This window comes from Daldinia childiae (assembly GCF_008694065.1).
Source record: "Daldinia childiae strain JS-1345 chromosome Unknown Scaffold8, whole genome shotgun sequence".
Lineage (NCBI taxonomy): Eukaryota > Fungi > Ascomycota > Sordariomycetes > Xylariales > Hypoxylaceae > Daldinia > Daldinia childiae.
Window position 1 is genome coordinate 97,902 of NW_022984649.1, and position 17,706 is coordinate 115,607.

At 44.1% G+C, this 17,706-nt stretch overlaps 5 protein-coding genes across 5 annotated transcripts; 2 read left to right on the plus strand and 3 right to left on the minus strand.

Moving 5' to 3' along the window:
- Positions 1-862: 862 nt before the first annotated feature.
- GL218_06819 (Unsaturated chondroitin disaccharide hydrolase) lies at positions 863-2,609 on the plus strand (the record flags this gene model as incomplete). Its single annotated transcript, XM_033583548.1, has 5 exons — positions 863-937; positions 993-1,172; positions 1,221-1,420; positions 1,471-1,735; positions 1,806-2,609. The coding sequence occupies 5 exons, from the start codon at positions 863-865 to the stop codon at positions 2,607-2,609; spliced, it is 1,524 nt and encodes a 507-aa protein (XP_033433216.1).
- Positions 2,610-2,738: 129 nt separating this feature from the next.
- Positions 2,739-5,217, minus strand: GL218_06820 (C6 transcription factor; the record flags this gene model as incomplete). Its single annotated transcript, XM_033583549.1, has 4 exons — positions 2,739-3,702; positions 3,765-4,932; positions 5,020-5,100; positions 5,193-5,217. The coding sequence occupies 4 exons, from the start codon at positions 5,215-5,217 to the stop codon at positions 2,739-2,741; spliced, it is 2,238 nt and encodes a 745-aa protein (XP_033432982.1).
- Positions 5,218-6,388: 1,171 nt separating this feature from the next.
- On the plus strand, positions 6,389-8,475 carry GL218_06821 (uncharacterized protein; the record flags this gene model as incomplete). Its single annotated transcript, XM_033583550.1, has 10 exons — positions 6,389-6,478; positions 6,529-6,725; positions 6,789-7,010; positions 7,068-7,080; positions 7,136-7,175; positions 7,257-7,282; positions 7,338-7,811; positions 7,878-7,888; positions 7,939-8,158; positions 8,218-8,475. The coding sequence occupies 10 exons, from the start codon at positions 6,389-6,391 to the stop codon at positions 8,473-8,475; spliced, it is 1,551 nt and encodes a 516-aa protein (XP_033432983.1).
- A 1,820-nt stretch (positions 8,476-10,295) lies between these two features.
- GL218_06822 (uncharacterized protein) lies at positions 10,296-11,993 on the minus strand (the record flags this gene model as incomplete). The annotated part of the gene is made up of 1 exon (XM_033583551.1): positions 10,296-11,993. One exon carries the CDS (start codon positions 11,991-11,993, stop codon positions 10,296-10,298), a length of 1,698 nt encoding a protein of 565 aa, XP_033432984.1.
- A 2,348-nt stretch (positions 11,994-14,341) lies between these two features.
- On the minus strand, positions 14,342-14,905 carry GL218_06823 (putative gnat family protein; the record flags this gene model as incomplete). Its single annotated transcript, XM_033583552.1, has 1 exon — positions 14,342-14,905. The coding sequence occupies one exon, from the start codon at positions 14,903-14,905 to the stop codon at positions 14,342-14,344; it is 564 nt and encodes a 187-aa protein (XP_033432985.1).
- Between the last annotated feature and the right edge of the window lie 2,801 nt (positions 14,906-17,706).

A 17,706-nucleotide genomic window follows, 5' to 3' on the forward strand; every position in this document is an offset into this window, starting at 1 on the left:
AGGCCATAGTTGGAATTCTTACATCAGAAGCGGAGTATAGATCTTCACGAAACTTTATAAAGGCCGACGCATAGGGTTCTTCACCCCCCTCCACTCCCATCCTCATACGTTCTAAGTCATCGTGCGTATGCCATATACCAGGGTGGACGAATTGGCCGATTCGAGTTTTCATTCCTGGAAACGCGGGAACCGTCGGAATAATTCCATTCAGAATAGGCAAACCATTCAACCCCCCTATGGCTATAACATTTTGGGAAAATATAATAATGAAGATAGTAGCAACGAGGTTAGCCATGATTTCTGATCTAGTTTCTGATCATGCGAGGTTGCGTCTCATCTATTGGTATGTAGTATCGCGAATCGCGAATCATTCGTCTTGTTAAAAGCAAGATGAGACCTTCCTGCTAGCATATTCCATACTAAGGGGTGATCCCATTCCCCTTTTCCATTAGCAACGAACCCCATGGGGGATTCTCCGGGTTCTCCGCATATCTTCCCGGACCCACAATATTTATATATATAAAAAGGGGCTGGAGATTCGGGCTAAGTACCGGACTATGAGCCGGCAATAATTTAAAATCTTGATTGGATTCTGATCACCATAATACTGTAAGTTCGCGAATTTGAGCGGTTTGTCCACCCAGACCCTTTGTCATGTGATACTCATCGCGCATACTAGGACATGTCGGGACTTATTGCTGGTAACAGACTGGTGGTCTCATTGAGCGGTGGAATTTAACAATTAACTTGGATAACTTGGACTGTGCTGTTATCGATCGTCGAGACTATTGTGGTGCGCCAACAACATATTGCACCTTTTGCCTAAAGTAAGAAAGACCCGTGTTTAAGCTTGGAAGACAAAATGGCCACATCAGAAATTTCAATCGTTGAGAAGGACCAAGACGGGGCCGGCTCTGCCCATGATGGTAGACCATTAGTTAGCCCCCTAACATCTCTCCAAAGATAATCGCTTCTAATACCTTATATGATAGAAACGTAGCCAAAGCGCCCGTGATACTGACGAGGAAGCTCATAATTATCATGACCTGAGGACACCCCCGGGGCTCAGAGCTGTTGCACTGACCAACTCGGTGGGTCGACATTTCGAGAATTTATACTCTGAAAATGTGACCGCAAAGATTTGGGGGGTGGCCCAAAAAGCATTTTCTAGAGTAAGTCAAATATAACGACTTTGATCCAACTGCTGACACCTAATACAGCCAACACCACCAACTCTGTTCCCTGAATACACCAAACCCGGAGGTGTAGGGTACGTTTACCGCGAGTTAGAGTTCTGGACCTCTGGATTCTTCCCTGGATGCTTGTATCTCCTTCTTGAGCGGCAGCGGAAATATGCACAGGAGGCCCGCCATATAGGGCAATCAACTACTGAATATGAGTTGCATGAGCTCCAGCTGCAGTAAGTATCGATTAGATGTTTTGAGGTGGATGAAATATTGATCGAAGTAGGTTCGCATGCAAATGGTGGACAGCTAGCCTTTACCGAAATGCGAAATTGAAGACCACGCACGATCTTGGATTCATGATTGCGCCATGGGCTCGGGCAGCTTGGGAGCTCGAGAATGACGTGAAGGGTTTCAATACTGTGATTACAGCGGCAGAAAGTTTGATGACTCGTTACAGTCCAGCAGTAGGATGTATTAGATCCTGGGATACGTGTATCACCAAGAGATATTCGTTTCAGGATCCGGATAAAGACTTCTTGGTTATAGTAGTAAGTGATAGAACTCCCCTAACCTTGGAAATAGAGACTGGGATCGTGGTTGACTGGAACTTCACTATAGGATAACTTGATGAATCTTGATATGCTATTTTGGGCTGCCGCAAAGTCGCAAAACAATTCCATGTACGCCGCGGCGCTCAGCCATGCCAAAATTAGCCAGCATTGCCATGTTCGAGCCGATTATTCAACTGCGCACGTAGTCGTCTTCGACCCTGGAAATGGTGCTATCAAGTCGGTTTTGACAAATCAAGGGTACGCCGATGACTCCTGTTGGTCTCGCGGTCAGGCTTGGGCAATTACCGGATTCACGCAGATATACCATTGGACTAAAGACTACACATTTCTCGAAACATCCAAGGCTTGCGCAGATTACTTCGTAGAGCACTTACCTGAAACTGGTATTCCACCATGGGATTTCCAAGCGCCTAGAGACAAGCAGCAACCTACGGATACTAGCGCAGCCATGATAGCTAGCTATGGAATGCTGCTGATTCATGAAATAGAAACAGCTGCTGGAAGGTCGAGTGCATATCTCCAGCACGCTCTCAGAATCATAGAGGCCGTTTGCGCTTCTCATGTTAACCATCCGGCTAAATTTGTTATGGAAGAGGAGTTTGTCGAGACACCTGAGCTAGGAAGTTTAGGCGACCAGAAAACGATGGCAGTAGACATGGGAAAGGGTGCCGAAACAATATTGAATGGTGCCACGATTAATAACTACGAATTTGCTCCGCGCAGATGGGCCAACCACGGATTGGTGTATGCGGATTATTTTTTTCTGCTTGTGGGAAATAAACTACTTGAGATGGGCCTTGGAGAGAGTCTTGCTATAACTGAAGGGTTCGGAGTCACGCAGGGAAGATGATGTTCGTCTGTCGGCTACGTATGGAGTAGGCTGGAGTCATCCCATTATACGATGTTCTCTTAGTCTGCCACGATTAAATTTAGATAGGTTTACCCAGCATTCTAGTGTATTGCTTCCATGGCTTACACCTTATGGTGGCTCGCCATTGTTCATAGGCTCTGAAAACATGCTTATCCTCTGTGTAGGTAGGAAGGGATGCTGTAAGTATGCATTCAGGTCGTCGAAGTTAAGCATATCTGAGCTTCCGAAAGACATGCTTCCAGAACTTTCAGGATTGTCGACTTGTAAGAGAGGGCCATGCGTCTGCAGTGACGCTAGCGCTGGTGAGTTTACTTCTGCATGGATCCTGCTCGAATGGTCTGACTGGAACGCAAGCGGTAGAGGGGGAAAGGCCAATGTGATACTGTCAGGGGAAGCATCGTTGTTTGATCCGACAGTGTTTGCTTGTGTGTTTCGGGTAGCCATAGGACTAGGTATACTGTAAAGATCGGAGCGGCAATTTAGTAGTTGGCCGGTATGAATCGGCACTGATACCGGCGCGTCTTGTTCTCGTTGAAGAACGTCATCCTCTGAGTAAGCGGGTTGCCTGATATCGATGGCGCCGGGACCCTGTCGTTGGGCGTGTCTAAGACGCATTGCAAATTTGGACGCCAGATTCTCTACGAAACGCGGACCTTCTTGGGGGCGCCACGGGTTCCAACGATTAGACATCTCTAATAGGCTTTCAACAAGAGATTCGAACTCTTTTAGCAACGGTACTTGGTAATAGGACGCATGGGCCAAAAGCATACGGCCGCAGATAAATAGACAAAAGGCAAATTGCGGGTTTGTTGGTGATGTAGAACCTTGTAAAAACTTCTCCGTTATAATGGCAACTTCTGTAGCTGCGGCTAGGCAGGTTTCGGAACTTGAAGCACTGGGTAGCCGGATACGGCTATTTTGCCAATCGGGTAAAGGGTACGCGATGCTTTGATGAAGCAAGACTACCGCGGTATTGTGCGTAACGTGAGCCAAGGTCAAATTTGGGTCCATGATTCCGTCCTGGTTTAGAACGCAGGCTTCTCGCCACTGCTCAGGCAGATATAGCTTCCACCTATCAAATGGTATTAGTTAACGCGGTAAAGGATGAACACCGGTAAGGACCGAAAAACATACTGGATCAAGCGTAAATCTAACTGTTTAAACTTCATCAGCCATACCTGCACCTCGTGAATCATAGAGATGTCGATAACCTGTTGTAGGAAGAACGATGCCACAAGGTTAAGGCTTTCCGTCGCTTCGATGCAGTAAGCAAATCCCCCGAGGGACTCTTGAGATTCTTCACCCATTCTTGCCGATGGAAGCACACCGTTAACGGAACCAGTCTGATCAGCAACGCCGAAGTAGGGTGTAGGGGTCTCCAGAGGCTCCCCTGCTTCCCATAGGGCCCCCTCGCAAGGTAAACGCATTCTCACATCCGCGCTTGTTAGTGATAAGTTCCAACCGGTCGCAATGCTGCAAAACCGATCCAATTGAAAGATATTCCAAAAGACCCGACGCCTCTCTTCTCTCTCGCTCCAATTACGCGCCGGCGGAAGAAAAGCCATCCTCTTAATCATGGCTTTAGCAGATGTAGCGATAGGCTGATCGTTTTCCTCGACACTGAGTTGTAATTGTTCGACAGTCCGAGTCATAGAGCCGACTATAGACCAAGCCGAAGGTCCGCGACCACTCCCAAGAGTATCGAATGCACATATGATTAGAGCTTGCAAATTCTCTACCGAGAAAGACTCCATGCTTCGAAGCAGAACAGTTTGTCTACTTCTCTTAGCATTTCGTAGTTTCTCCTCGACGTTTCCAAGGCGGGCGTCATCTGAGAATCTAGAGCATAGCGAGACGATGGCATGAAATATAGTTGTTAGATGTGCTCGTTTTTGGTCTTCAGCCATACGCTGACGGAATAGCCGGACGTGGAGCATAGGGATCCATGGATGAATCTTGGCGAAGTATATTTCAACTAATGCGTCAACTAAGTCCCTTGGAGGTAAATCTATCTCATCATACTCGATAGGTTTAACCTTATCGTGGCCTGCTATGGTTCTCTGGGTTAATCGACTTCCCCATTGGTTAGGAGCCTCTAATATAGGATTGTGTTGTGATGAATCGGTTGATGCTATATGCGTTAAATTCGACTTTACTTGTGCGATGTGATCCTTCAATGAAGAAGCAGGATCGCGAAGGCTATTCGAAGGAGAATCGATATGCCCACCAGATGTATTTGCTAGGCCACCCCATAGTTGCTGCCATAACACACTCTGTCCAAGAAACATTTGCTCGAGACTCGCTATTAAGAATTAGCCCAGAAGGGCGTTGGTTGTATGAAATAAGATGATAAAGGGTTCGGAAAAGGAGTGACGGGCAAGTAACGCACCAACTCTCTGACTTAAATTTTCTATGGCACCGGTTCTCATTCCAGGTTTAGACCGTGTGTCGTCGTAGACACATTGGATTTCTATGTTCGCGTTAATATTTACATACTTAGATAGGTGAGATGACGCGCTTGAAACCGTGCACGCGGGTGGCCCTACGATACTTGATACAAACCGAACACGGTTGTTGCCGGGAACATTTTGCCTTCTTTTTCCGGCAGGATTGACAGCTTCATGATTCATTAGAACATATTCAGATGGAAAGTTACACGTTATCGATGTAATGCTTACGCCGGACCCTCGACATCGTCGTCGCGTGAGATACGTCTCCTCTTGGAACGTTGCTGTGCCTCACCATCAGCAGAAAGACTCGCGTCCTCATCGTCCATGTCGAATATTTTATCGGGAAACTACTCGTACACTCAAAAAGAACCAAATTACATTCAAAGTATGCTCATCATATTACTAGGTAGATATACGTAGGGTACTCGACACGAAGATCAAAGACGACAAGAAAATCGAATTGGTTAAAGGTAAGATGAGAGGTCAAGGATTAGTGGAACCACCCCTTTTAATTTACATTGCTGTTTAAAGGGTTATTAATATATGAATAAACGAATAGATGTTTTTTGTATAACTCCATATTAAGCTTCAAACGAGGATATCATATCTCCTACTTGAATACATGACTCGTTTAAAGTCGCCGTCTTCGTATGGCGCGTCTTCGTGTATTAAAAGTTCAATTATGATTCGCAAACAGTATTTAAGAAACATACCTCCTATGAGTGGCTTTCATGTTTTCCGTTTTATACCCTTGTAAGATAACAGATCTCCATATATTAAAAACATCCACCTTCCCTGACGCGCAACGATACTATATACTGGCCAGCTTCTTATAAATCCCCACGGGGTTGATCGTGGAGAAATCTATATTCAGGATGCCCATACCTTAACCTATCGAGACTTGAAATCGTAAATCAAATCGCCAAGACACTAGCATGCCATGATGGAAAATTTAGTTGGCTCGGTATTATGTAGGTCCAAACTGTTGGGACGTCGTATGCTTGCACTCTCGTGGTACGCGGAGGCCGGGCTATCTCCCGGGCTTCTGTCCGCCACCTACCCAGGTATCGTCTACCAACACGACGAAATTTGTTGCGGCTCGTTACCACGACGAATTAGATCCCCCATGATTCTCCAGTCTTATCAGCCCATTCTCCGCTTTAGCTTACCCCGGATTTTGAACATATGTTCTAGGGTCAAGGGGTACATAATTGCCCACTGCTGATTACTCCTTGTCTCTAGGTGTTCCCCAACGCAGTCTCCATTCAATGTAATACACTGGCGGCTCTTCACCACCATTGAGACGAAATGGCGAAACCTGAAACGCAGGGCAACATGAGCGCCATCACTTCCGTAGAGGATGACCGCGTACTAAGTCATGCAGATAGAGACAGCGAGGTCAGAACTTCCTCTTAGACCCGCATGTTATTAAAGCTCACAGTCAAAAGATTGAAGCCTATGCCGGCATAACTGGGACACATATCGATGATGAAACCAACAAGAAGCTGTTTTGGACGGTCAATAAGCGAATCTTAGCTTGCATGCTGGGAACGTACTTTTGCCAATCTTTGGATAAAGGAACTCTAGGCTTTGCGTCTGTGATGAACATCAAGGTAGATGCTAATCTGCAAGGCCAAGATTATAGGTAAGAACCAACCTATATAACTCTGGTCGTGCTGATGCGCTTACAATATCAATTCCTCTTAAGTTGGTTAGGGACAATTTTGTATATGGGTGTTCTCGTCGGCGAGTACCCTACAAATCTGCTTCTTCAAAGACTTCCCGTCTCAAAATATCTCTCTGCCAATGTATTTTGTTGGGGTGTTGTTATCGCTTGCTCGGCTGCAACCCATAACTTCGGGTCTCTGATGGCCGTCCGCTTCCTTCTTGGCATCTTCGAGTCATGCGTACAACCAGCATTTATTATCATGTAAGTCAGGAACTATGACTAGAGTACGATGTGAGACTAGGATTAACTGTATGATAGGACTTCTATGTGGGTAAGATATAATTATGTCAATGATCTGTTGCTCTTAGCTAAGGGGCCATATGCAGTATACTAAACAGGAACAATCTATCCTAACCTCACTCTGGTGTATGTAACATTGAAAGTTCTCTTCCCCTTTTAATGCCTAGGACACTTATTTTAGTGAGAATCTACTAACTTGCTCCGTAGACTGTATGACCGGGGTCCAGCTAATGGTAACATTACTCAAATTCTAGGTGAAGTCTGACTCTTAATTCTAACTGAGAATAGGTTGGGGGTTTAATTGCCTATGGCGCAAGTCACTTCCAAGGCCACTCACTCAAGTCTTGGCAGCTGCTCTTCCTCGTACTAGGATGTGCCACTTGTGTCTGGGCTGTCTTCATCGGCTGGTGGTTGCCGGATAGTCCCATGAAGGCCAAGTGCTTCAACGAAGACCAGAAGCGACTGATGATCGAGCGCGTACGTGCCAACGAAACGGGTATCCAAAACAAAACGTATAAGCGGTACCAGATGCTCGAGACGATAAAGGATCCGGTGATCTGGTGCTATGTTATGCTCCAGGTTACTTCTACCCTCGTTATCGGCGGCCTTGGAGTGTTTAGCAATCTGATAATCTCAGCGTTTGGATTCTCATATCTTCAAACGCAGCTTCTTAACATTGCCCAAGGGGCTGTTACCATCATAGTCATGGTAGGAGGGGCTTGGCTAGTGACTTGGACGAACCAGACGGCTATCATCATGCATGTCAGTACACATACCCCTTTTTTCTCTGTTTACCTAATAGGAAGATCATCGAGCTAACCTACTCAGCTTTGGACACTGTAAGTCAATATCTACATGGAACTTTGAAGATGCGCTAATAACTCCACAGTCCGGCTATTATCGGTACTGCCATCATATATTCGATTCCTCCTAGCCCTACAAATAAAGTCGGGCTCTTGATCGCTTTTTACTGCACACAGTTCTACCTTGCCGAAGGTAATATGATATTTTCTTTGATCTCCCGGAATGTAGGGGGGCAAACGAAAAAATCCACCACTCTAGCCATGACCTTCATCGGTTGGGCCGCCGGTAACATGGCAGCTCCCCAGGTTAGTATTGTTTAAGTACTTGACTCATTGAGCGACTGGGCCTAACAATTTTCACGCAGATTTTCCAAGAAACAGATGCGCCTCGGTATCAAAAAGGGTTCACTGCCCACTTTTGTCTTTATGTGTTATTTAACCTGTTTTTAATTCTCCTCCGAGTGTTGCTTGTCCGGAGGAACATATCTAAGCGCCGCGATGCTTCTACGATAGTCACTGGGGAACGGGAAGTCATCTCGACTAATAACGAAAAGATCGAGCACGCCCATGCATTCGATGACTTGACAGATAAAGAAAATCCCGATTTTAGATACGAACTATAGGTGATATATGTTTTAGTTCGGCGGGACGCTATCGGAATGATAATGAATGTAGGTAGTTATCGGCATTTACTTCTATAACTTCTAAACATAATATCTACCTAGGTACCTTAGGTAGTCTACTCAAGTCTAAGTCAGGAACATGGCCCATTAGGGCTATTTTATTAATCGATATCTCTACCAAGCTCTCATTATCACTATCATTTTTATTTATATGGCAATGTCGATCATCGGTTGATTCTTAATCAGGAGGTATCCAAGTATTGGCGAGCTTGATGAAATTTGGACTATTCCAGTAAACCACCCATAATAGAATCATTAATTTTCACGTTGACCATATGTTTTACTTTCCTCGTGTGCTACTTCAAGCCTGTCGTTAAGCTTTTGAAGTTTGGCTTGAGACATAGATTGGGTTTGGGGAATGTCGAAAGTGGGTGTTGCCGCTTGTTCTCCAAGATCTTGCTCTACAAGATCTTCCTGCTGCGGTTCTTGAAGGCGCTGGTGCTGATCCAGACGATCTTGTCGTACTGGATGGTGTTGCATTCGTTGAAGATGGTCTAACCATGAGCGGTGGGTTTCAAGGCCCGCAGATATGAGCTCGAACTGCTGCGCTAGGTACAAGTGGAACTCCAGCCACTGAGGAGACCGTGGATCTACGGAAGAGACTGTGAAAGCAAGTTGTCCATGCAGTTCCTGGAGACGCACTGCCAGATCATTTGACCATTGCCCGATCATGAGGAGCTGAGACGATGGATCCATTTGCTCCTCTACATAGAAGCGAGAAGATCCATAAAGCGGTTGCTGTTGATATTGGCTAACTAATGGGAAAGCCATCGTGATTGCTTGACTATTTTCAGAATATCTTGTACGTACGAGTTAAATATAATTTACCGGGGTTCGTTTGGCTTAAGCACTTTATAAAAAAAATGTCTGGGAGACTCTGGAAGTTTATGACTACCTAAGGTAGTGAATATCATGCAAGAAGATTCTAATACATATTCAGGAAACTAGCTGTGTTTATTAAGAGCTTTGGAGATATCACGAACAAGGCGTCTGTAATCCAACAAACGTATTTTCTACAACTTGCGTCGAGAATAGTAACAGAAAATTGTTCATTGTGTTACATCATTCACCCAAGTTCTTTCAATATTTGCGCAACAATGAAATTGTCTTATATTTTTATACTAATAATGCACTTGTTGGGCTTTATAATGTAAAGGTACTTACTTTGTAATTAATCAATGCACCGGCTTGACAAGGAGAAGTAATATACGAAGTTGAGTAATAGTATCCTGCCTTAAAATATTGAAATGCTTACTTAGGTAGGTATCTTCTTAGGGTATTTATATTTGGGCTTCATTATGATATTTTCTCGTAGAATAAAGAGCTTATGACTTACTTACCTTTATTATCGATGTATCTTAAGAATGAACTCTTGTACGTAGGTACTAACATAGTTTCATGTAAACAAGCTTAGTTAATAACAACGCATTAAACCTCCTATCACGTATAGACACAAGGTAGGTAAATTCTCAAGAATTACGTCCTATGCTTTAAATACCTAGCTTAAGAGTTAGTCACTAATGAATCGTATAGCTTCTCTTCACGCTATAGGTAAAATATAAACATAGCTCAATACGTACTAATTTTAACACCTAGATACTATCGAATTTCTCAGATTCATTGGGTAATAATACTTAAATGCAAGTACATATGCAATGCCGCCATCTCCAGTTAAAGACTTATGTAGACCAAAGGTGTACGCCAAAGCAAGCCATCTAATCGGATACCATGTATGCGCCGCCCCTCTTAACGCCTGCTATTTAATGCCTTTGCCATATCAGTTCGATCACCTGATCGAGTTCATCCTCATCCTTAGAAGTATCCGCAGTCCGTACGTACAACTGCCTTAGATCCCCACTCTCCGTAAACTCGGCTCCTCTCAGCTTATAACTCTTCTTCTGATCCGCGGGGTAGGGTTGTCTGAGCGGACCAAGGCTAAAGTCGAAGTCTTTGCTGTCAGCTTTACCCCACGTACCCTCCATCAATTGTAGGTTGACCGACTCCACACCGTCTGGGTATTTCACAATAGAAAATCCATTTGAGAACACCGTATCATTACCGAACCGCCAGCGCTGCAAGAAACAATCTCCACAAAGCTTGGCAGCTTTTGCCATCTTCTCGACAGGTGCCTTGTACCAACTTTTCCAATGATGAAGATTTAAAGGCTTTAATCCAGCTTCGAAAAATCCGCTAGCATCGTCCCTTAAATCCTGCTGGTACAGACCTGGGAGAATAGTGAGCTTGGCTTTGGAGTTAGAGTATACACAGTCCCGAAGGATGGTATCTCCCTCTTTGGTAGTTGCGTCGTGGATACATTGGAGAGCTTGGTCACTAAGCTTTTTGGCTAGCGGAGCTGATAGGAACGCACCAGCGCCGCCGAATGCCATGAAACCAAAGCTCCGGACAGACTGGAAGTCTTCTGAGAGAGCGCCGACGTAAGCATCGGTCTTGTGATCCAACATGGCGAGACTGTCCGAGAGAGGTTTCAAATTCGGGAAGAAAGTATCGTCGTCTATGAGACCATACCACTGGGTATCGGGACTATCTTGTTGGAGCATATTGATTAGGACAGCGAAATGATTCTGTGATGTCGAAAAGTCCCCACTAATAGGCTTCACCAAAGTCACGTCGATATCAGCTATTTCAAAGCTGCGTTGTAGTCGCTTTATGTCTTCAGGCGATTTGTCTTTGGCATCTGTGACGACAGCGACGAGCTTGGCACCAGTGCCAGAAATCCAATGAGTGAAAGGGACGATCGAGTCATTGAGACGTTTATAATCTGTTGCTACACCGAACATAAGGTGAGAAAGCTTAGTCCTCGGATAAGGCTTCGGGACAACTAATTTGATTGACTCAGACTGAGGAATTATGACATCTCCGCATTGATACAGATCGATCTCTATCTCGCCTTTAACGAGAGGCTCTGTGATGTTGGCAATATCGTCTCTGTTGGCGGTATCGGAAAATATGGGCTTGATATAGCGGCGGACGTAGTGCACGCGCTCGGTTAATCCTAGATCGATGCTAGAGCGTACCAGAAACTCCAACTCTTTAGAACAGAGTTTAGGGTCAGGAAGCGGTTGTTGATGCTCCTCTTCTCCAGATTTATCCCCTGCGGCAGTATCATCACTGAGGATAGTAGGCTGAGCTGACGGTTGAGATAGTGCATTGTCAGTTTTTAGCTTCCAGGCTGGCTCTTCATCTTTACTGGTAGGACTCGGCACGGGAGTAATGATAGTTGGGGTTAAGATGTCAGTAATAATGTCTGCTGCCACTACATGGTTGACATCTGACTGCCCCTCTGGGATTATCGCATCTTGAATCGGAAGAATTTGAGGATCCGCGGCTGGATATGAGGGTGGAACACGATGATACAGATGAAGGGTCGTATATGTGACGAGGAACAGGAGCACCGTGCTGGCGAGGACAAAGACTCGGGGGACCTTGGATGGAAACATGGGAGAGCCCTTTTTCTCTTTATCACCGTAGGGGCAGCATAGCTGAGAAAAGTAGGAAGAAGAGGAAGAGAACTAGGAGTTCTTCAGGATTCTAACGAGGAGAAAAGGTAATAGAAGAAAGGATAGTTGAATATTCTACTAAGGGCGGGAAAGATTGTATGTAAAGAACCGAAGCCTAGAGCAAGATACCGTACGACGAAACAAGCCAAAAGAAGAGAGGAATATGGACATAAGGTAAGAGGGGAATACAAATACGTATGTACGTATGTACGTATGTGTGGTACGAATCAAAAGAGGCAAGAATCTACTTTTAGGTGATAAGAGGTAGGAATTGTGGAATCTTTGAGGGATGGAGAAATGTGAGTCGAGGAGATAAAGTAGGCCAAAAACTACATAGTACGACGACGATCTTGGACGAATGCATTCCTTCTTGTAGCCATAAGGTTCTTTCTTTCCCTTAGTTATGGTTAACTAACATAAAATACATCACAACTAGATCATTCAAAGAAATATCAACCTGACTTAACATCCTAGCTCACATATATAGATACGTGTATAAGTTGTCGGTGCATCTTCAACGGCTGAAAAAGAAAAAAGAAGATGACGCAGTTGTGCAGTAAAATCAACTTGAAAACAATATGAACTGATTGTTTCGTTTTCCTTTGGCTTAGTACCCGCGGGTCCGGTCCTCATTTTCAAGCCGCCTAGAGTTCATTTTATCCAATAGGCGGTCATCAAAGACGCCAATGCGGATCGGCGCTGTGCATGGCGCAGAAATTTAAGCCGTTCCACCCGATATCTCCACTAAGTTTCCCTGGGCTTTCGCTAAGAATCGCTAAGAATCTAATAAGATCTAATAAGACTGCGGCGTCATCCCTGTCCCCTGTTCCGCTTAACTAGTGGGCGCAAAACTGCAAAACCGCAAAATAAGATAGATTCGTTGGTCGGGTGTGCCGACTAAGTAATTCTTATCACTCTCTTATCATTCCTATGCCGTCCGATATCCTATCAATGGTACACAGATCGACATATGCATGATATAGGTATGCACCGAAGCGTATGACTGTCGACAATGTGCCTGCTTACCTATACATTAATGGACAAGCTTAGAGAAACATGTATAACTGACACGTAATGAGGGAAGAGCATTCAAAGGTACAAAACCGAATTACGAATGTGGGACGCGTCATTTAAACATACGATATCTTTACGATAACTATAACAAGTTCTAACTATGAAATTTTTTTAATAGTTACTATTTAATTCAGAACGTGGTCCATCTAAATCTACGTGCTTAATAGTCGCAATAGTGCCTCGTGTAAAACGACGGCGCATCGAATAGAACACGAATAGAATGCGAATCATTTTACGAATCACGACATGTTCCCACCCTTTATAGGCTATCCCAAGTTAGCGTCTCTTATGCCTGCACACCACATGCAGGTACCTTGGCAGCTTCAATAACACCAACTTTGAAGCTTGAATAGCACTAAAGCTGCTAGGGTACATCGTACATCGTACCGTACAGTTAGGGTACAACAGCAGGCAGAACGGTTGAATTCGAAGATCGACAACATAAATTGATTTGATTGCGGAGGGTAGAAAATATGAATGAATAAAAGTCTCGAAAGAGTAAATGGTAATTGTTCTTGAATATTTATTTGGTAATACCTTGTTGCGTATCCCCTTGGCTGGCATAAGACAGCAACTCCATAACTTTCAGTATTAGTACATAAAGCTTAACGTCATTCATTAACATAATAGGAAAAGGCCTTATGATTAGTCTCTAAAACCGCAACCTACAAATATTATTGGTCGATTCAGTACCGCACGAACGTTTCTTTCTTTTCTAGCCAATCCGTATGTATTGATACTGAAAATTATGGAGTTGCTGTCTTATGCCAGCCAAGGGGATAGATGAGAGCATGTTACAACGGTATTTCCATGCCGTTTATCTTTTGGTTATATCCATGTCTACATTGAATGAAAGTTCATTTTTTGACAGATTGATAGCTTGAAGCTCTTGTCTCAAGTACTATACACGATACGCTAGGAATTTAAGACTTTTACAAGAGAGTTGACTTGTACTAAAGTGAGTGCTATTGTTAACTACACTTTAAACCCCCACGGCTAACAGAAACCACATCATTAATCCTCTATCAATTCAAATTCAGATGACAACTTACATAAGAACTGAAAGTAGCATATTTCATATTTTCGCATACAACTATCAGAGCGGATCAATAGACCTTTCGACCATCCGGTGGGAGCTGGCATGGAAACCCCCCAAACGCATACTGAGCCCCCATTCCTGCGGTGTAAACATAAAGTTTCGTAAAAACAGCAGTCTATGTTCTCTCAACTGCGGCAGAACCCGTGTCTAAATCCTTTTCCAGTTCGACAAAATACAAGTCTGTTAAATCCAAGCCAGCGAACCGCTCACGTGGAAATTGCGTCAACTCCCCCGTCTTCCGATAGCCGCAGCGTATGTACCACAAGATGAGCTCGTGGCGGGAAGAAAGGGCGTCAAGTCCTATTTTGTTAACGCCCCATCTACGTTGACAGTAGTCCTCGGCATAAGCTAGGACCTTGCGCCCAATGCCTCCCCGGTGGTGATGCCGGTCAACTGCAAGCATGTATATGCGAGCAAGGTCGGCGTTGCGTTTAGAAACTCCCACGGAGCCCTTTAAGGCGCCGTTTTCGTCAGTAGCTATGAGGTATGCGCTGTCCGGCTTGGTGATGTTGCTCATGATCTCCTCGACTTTGACGCTGAACTGCGACGCAAGAGTCATGTCCCCTGTCCAGTTTTCCCTACTGTCCTCAGCGCGAAATGCAGACTGTACCAATTGCTGGATCTGCGACGCATCGTCCGGAGTCGCGACGCGGAATTGAAGATCACCATTCGCCATCATAATGTTGTAAATTGAAATCCAATCTTACAAGTTGTTTGCAGTGTAATAAATATCTTATGTTGTCGATGTTGAGTACGAAAGATTACGTTCATTAGAAACCTAGATGACTACTTGGATAACTAGGTACCTACTTAATATATTTGAAGATTTTATATATAGCTCGCGATTCCGGAGTCCTTAAAGGGGTATATACAGAGGTCATGTAATGAGAAGGGCTTGGTAGGAAGGGCGTATAAGGAGATGGCGGGCACAGGAGAGGAAGGTGTAGGATTTTATGAGGGGTATTATTAGATCTAGATCTAATGGCCCTCAGCTTTCAGCCCCAACATCAATATCACGCACTCAACTTTTTTACATGAAGGGCGTAACGAAAGACATAGCGGTGAGGATGTTAATGATGATATGATAAGAATCATGTTATCGTCAGTTGATACTTGATCTTTCTAAGATATGTATCTTGAAATCGTATGCGATTACGGTCTGGCTAAGGTCATCGGCTCGGAAGTATCGCGAAGCTTCATAAGTCTAGACATATGGAATTGGTTCACTACCTAACAATCGTACTACTAATCCGAAAGAAATCATCTCTCCTCTCGCATAGAAAGAATAGTAGTAACCCTCCAGCTACCTATAGCTCAATAATTTCTTCTATTTACGAGATCAGGCCTTAGCCCTATCCATTGTCGTTGTACGATAACTATCCCACGACACCACAATCTCTTCCCTTGACCTCATAAAATTGATTAGAATTGGCGAGGTATTATAATAGTAACTCCAAAACGTCGCATTCTCTCCCAAAGAGTAGAACTCTTCTCGTGTTCGATGCTGAAATTCATAGCAGTATGATGACCTGACTCGATTGGTGGGTATTGAGTAGAAAGGAGACGGTAAAAACGCCTAGAAGCCGTAAAGTGCTAAGATGGGGTCCGATTTCCCTTTATGCCCGTGAAAGTGGCGATAATGATTGATAATGGCCTGCTTCGTGTTAAAGGTTGAGCTACAGCCATATTCCGAGCAAGGAATCAGTTCGGATAAGGGGGCTCGCAGACGTGCGAAGCTTGAGGAAGGGTCGTGAAAATGATTGTAATGGGTAGCAACATTCTGTTTATAGTAACGATAGTGTCGTTTGCATTCGATGCAGAAGAAGCGCTCCTCTCCATTTATAGTGATAACGCGCCCCCTTACGCCAGAAAACATGAATGTATCTGCGTCCTCTGAGCCAGAGGGCTTCGTACTCTCATCTTCTGATGTTGAACTGGCAGGTGAAGTCTTGGGACTGATAGGGGGGTGTGAACTGTAGCTGACCGCATGACTAGAGGTAATGGAGCTGGGACTGGTAGTTGATTCAGAATCAAGTCTGGGTGTGATCGGGCTGGGGATGGCAGCTTTAGAGGTGCTAGCCGCATTGCTGATGATATTATGTCAGTATTTTGGAAAGAAAATGATTTTGTTAGAAAATATGTCGCATAGTACCACAAGGGGTAAAATAAGAAGCTTTGGGTAAAATGGTACTAAGACGAGCTTATTTGAAGAAGCACTGGCTGAAATACAAGCGACCTTAGTCGAAGATAGTAGTGAATTGCATCTAGCCTATCTCTTAGAAGAGAAAGTACCTAGCTATATATTGGTATTAGAACCGAAATATACTTACTTCATAGCAGCTCGTCTGCGAAGAACACTGGGTGCCTCTGGCAAAGGCGTCCGGCCATTTTTCGGACGGGGATGGGTAGTAGCTGTAAGCTGAGATGACTTTGCGTTGTCTTTGCTACCCATCTTGGGTAGTTATCTGAAAGGCTATCGAGGGGGCGTGAAATATTTGGTTGTGTTGTGGAGTTGGAATCTTGGAAATTCCTATTGTAATGGGAGGCGGGCGTTGTATCCAGCTCATGGCAGTAACGGTAGTAACTATGGTCCCACTGAACTGCACACGCGCTGTCAAGTTGCTTCGGTAATTAATTGCCAGGCGGCGTAGTGTTGTCGTTGTTGTAGAAATCACGCACAAAAAAAAAAAAAACCAAAAAAACCTTAGAGTGTTTGTATTTTATTTTAAGACAAGATGCTAAATTTTCTTCTTCAATATTCCGTTACTTCATACTTCGTTAAGCAGTAACTACAGACATCTCTGTTCATTCGTGTAAAGCTCTTGTCATAAATTGATAAATTGTTATTATACATGTGATGATTATATATGAAGCTACGGGATGTTTTGTATAAAAGCAATGGAAATAACCAGACGTATAACAACAATTAAACTTCACAGTTAAATTATTGATATAGACTTAAACGCCGGGTTGCTCCTAGTTTTAATTTATATTTACCTGTCAGATAGAAGTTATGAAAACTAGCATGTATAGAGAAGCGACGCCAACGTTGCGTAGGACAATGGTACCCACATATGCTGAGTTACGGGTCGACCACGCCCCAGGTACCTGACCTAGACAATCACCTTGTTATCAAAGGTAAAAGTCATTTTCTTCTTTTTTCTTTCGTACCTGGTTTCCCCTTTATACCCTCGGATCTTGATGTCTGTGAAGCGTCCAATAAAGGTCACTAGCTTTCGCTGGGGAAAAGGGCGTAAGAACGATGATCTTCCACATAAACTTCTATTGCACATAACATCTAACATTAAAAGAGCATATATGCCAAAGGTGGGAACAATGAACGCCTAGTACGTAGTTATAAAAGATGATGGGAATGGTTTCTAAAGGCTACTGTAGACGAGGTACTTACTTATGACCGACCCTTTGCGCAAAAATGCCTTTTTTATGGTTATATTATCAAGATCGTGGGAATTTAAAACC